At 47.2% G+C, this 1,986-nt stretch overlaps 1 protein-coding gene across 1 annotated transcript; it reads right to left on the bottom strand.

The window, feature by feature from the left end:
* Nucleotides 1–249: 249 nt before the first annotated feature.
* LOC126252183 (uncharacterized) lies at nucleotides 250–1,005 on the bottom strand. The gene has a single exon (XM_049953054.1). It carries the CDS (start codon nucleotides 1,003–1,005, stop codon nucleotides 250–252), a length of 756 nt encoding a protein of 251 aa, XP_049809011.1.
* Nucleotides 1,006–1,986: the final 981 nt, after the last annotated feature.

Below are 1,986 nucleotides of genomic sequence, written 5' to 3'. Positions count from 1 at the left end.
TTAGGAGAATACTTAGGAGAAAAACGCATCTGCTAACCCCGATTTTCCTTTCCGTTACTAAATTTTTTTGCAAGATGCAGAACGACAACTGTTGCTACACACTAGTGAAATCAAGGACACAGTAAAACTTCTGCTCACACACACCTTTATTCTCACACGTCCATTTTACAGTTATTCGAAATATATCCGCTGCAGAGGGCAGCACAATGTACAGACTTAACAGAACACCAACAGATGGCGTAGGAGTCTTCATTCCCCGACATCCTCCCCACCCTGGTCCATCTCGAGGGGGATGACCAGCTGGACCGGTCGACAGATCTTCATACCATCTGGCTGGCGAAGGATGATGCACCGTATTTTACTGTCTCTGCCATGCCGCACTTCTTCTACCACAGCCCTCTTCCACAAGTGCCGTGGTTTGCTGTCTTCTTGGAGCAGAACAACCTCTCCAATTCTCGGTTTCCTCTGCGAAGGGTATCCCTTCACCTCATGATATTGTCTTAGCAGCAGGAGGTATTCTGTCTTCCACCTGCGCCAGATGTCGTCATTGACCTTTTGTCTGAGTCGGAACTCCTTGGCAAGGTCCTTTCTAGTTGCTGGCTCTGGCCCACATGGAATTGTTACTAATTTCCCACCATTTAGAAAGTGGGCTGGTGTCAGTGCAGTGTCGCTCTCTCCTTGAGTGATGGGTCGTGAGTTTATTGCGGCTTCTATGCTGATCAAGGTGGTGTTTAAGCTCTCTTCATCCACCTGGGAGCGACCAAGAACTTTCCTCAGGCAGCGCTTGACTGAGCCTACCGTGCGTTCCCACCAGCCTCCCCACCAAGCCGCACGTGGTGGTATGAATTTCCAAGTGATTCCATGGTGGGCACAGTAAAGCTGTACGTCAGTATGCTGCATGGTTTTGAAAAGCTCTGCCAGTTCTGAGTTGGCTGCATGGAATGTTGTAGCATCGTCTGAGTAGACAGTGACTGGTAGGCTCCTACGTCCTGCAAAGTGTTGCATGGCCATAAAAAATCTGTCAGTGGACATGTCAGTTGCAAGTTCAATATGAATGGCCCGTGTTGTTGCACATGTGAATAGGACCATGTAGGACCCTTTTGTTTGATGTCCAGATTTGACATATAATGGTCCGGCAAAATCGATGCCTGTTACTGCAAATGGTCTTGAAGGCTGAACTCTGTCCAGTGGTAGTGGGGCCTCCATCTCTTCATACCGGCGACTGTGTATTATCTTGCATGGTAGGCAAGAGTGAAGAACTCTCCTTACAGCTTGTCGTAAGGCGTGAAGACGCGCTTCAGCAGTTGTGCAGTTGCAGGAGAGAGGCATATCCTTCTTTCGAGGCAGAGATACAACTCTGCGACCATATTCCACACAGTATGATTCTCGGAATTCCTGATAAATAGGGTGGTCCATGGGTTTTAATGCTCGCTCTTGATGTTCTGTTATCCCGATTGTCTCCAGGTCCCAAATTCGGCGCACTGACTCATCAGATATATCACTGCAGCTGCCCTGAATAAAGTTGACAGTTGCTCTGTTGACGGTGGTGCTAGATCTGTTTCCACTGAGAACATATCCAAAGATTGTTGGGAGAAGAACCAATGATGGTGATACCTTGATTGGTTGTTCCAAAGTCACGATTCTCCAGTAATAATCAGCTCCAATCAGGATCTCAATAGGTAGATCTTCAGTGTCTCCTTTAGGATCTGCGAGTGGTGTACCACCCCTCAAGACCATATCTCCTACATCTTGTGGCACTGTTGGTTGCTGTGAAAAATTATTTGTGGTTTCAAAGGCTGTTACTGATATGCAGGAATTAGTGGAGCACCCCATCATATTAAACTGCACCTTCTTCCGCGAGAGTGATGAACTGCAACTGGATTCGAAAGTAGTTATCTCGAGAGTAGTGCTTCCAATGACACTTAGTTGGAGAGATTCGATCAGTGAATGGTGAATGAAACTCGATTGACTCCCTGTGTCCAGGAT

This window comes from Schistocerca nitens, chromosome 4 (assembly GCF_023898315.1).
Source record: "Schistocerca nitens isolate TAMUIC-IGC-003100 chromosome 4, iqSchNite1.1, whole genome shotgun sequence".
NCBI classification, from domain to species: domain Eukaryota; kingdom Metazoa; phylum Arthropoda; class Insecta; order Orthoptera; family Acrididae; genus Schistocerca; species Schistocerca nitens.
The sequence above is the reverse complement of the archived record's forward strand: the minus strand, read 5'-3'. Positions and strand labels throughout refer to the sequence as shown.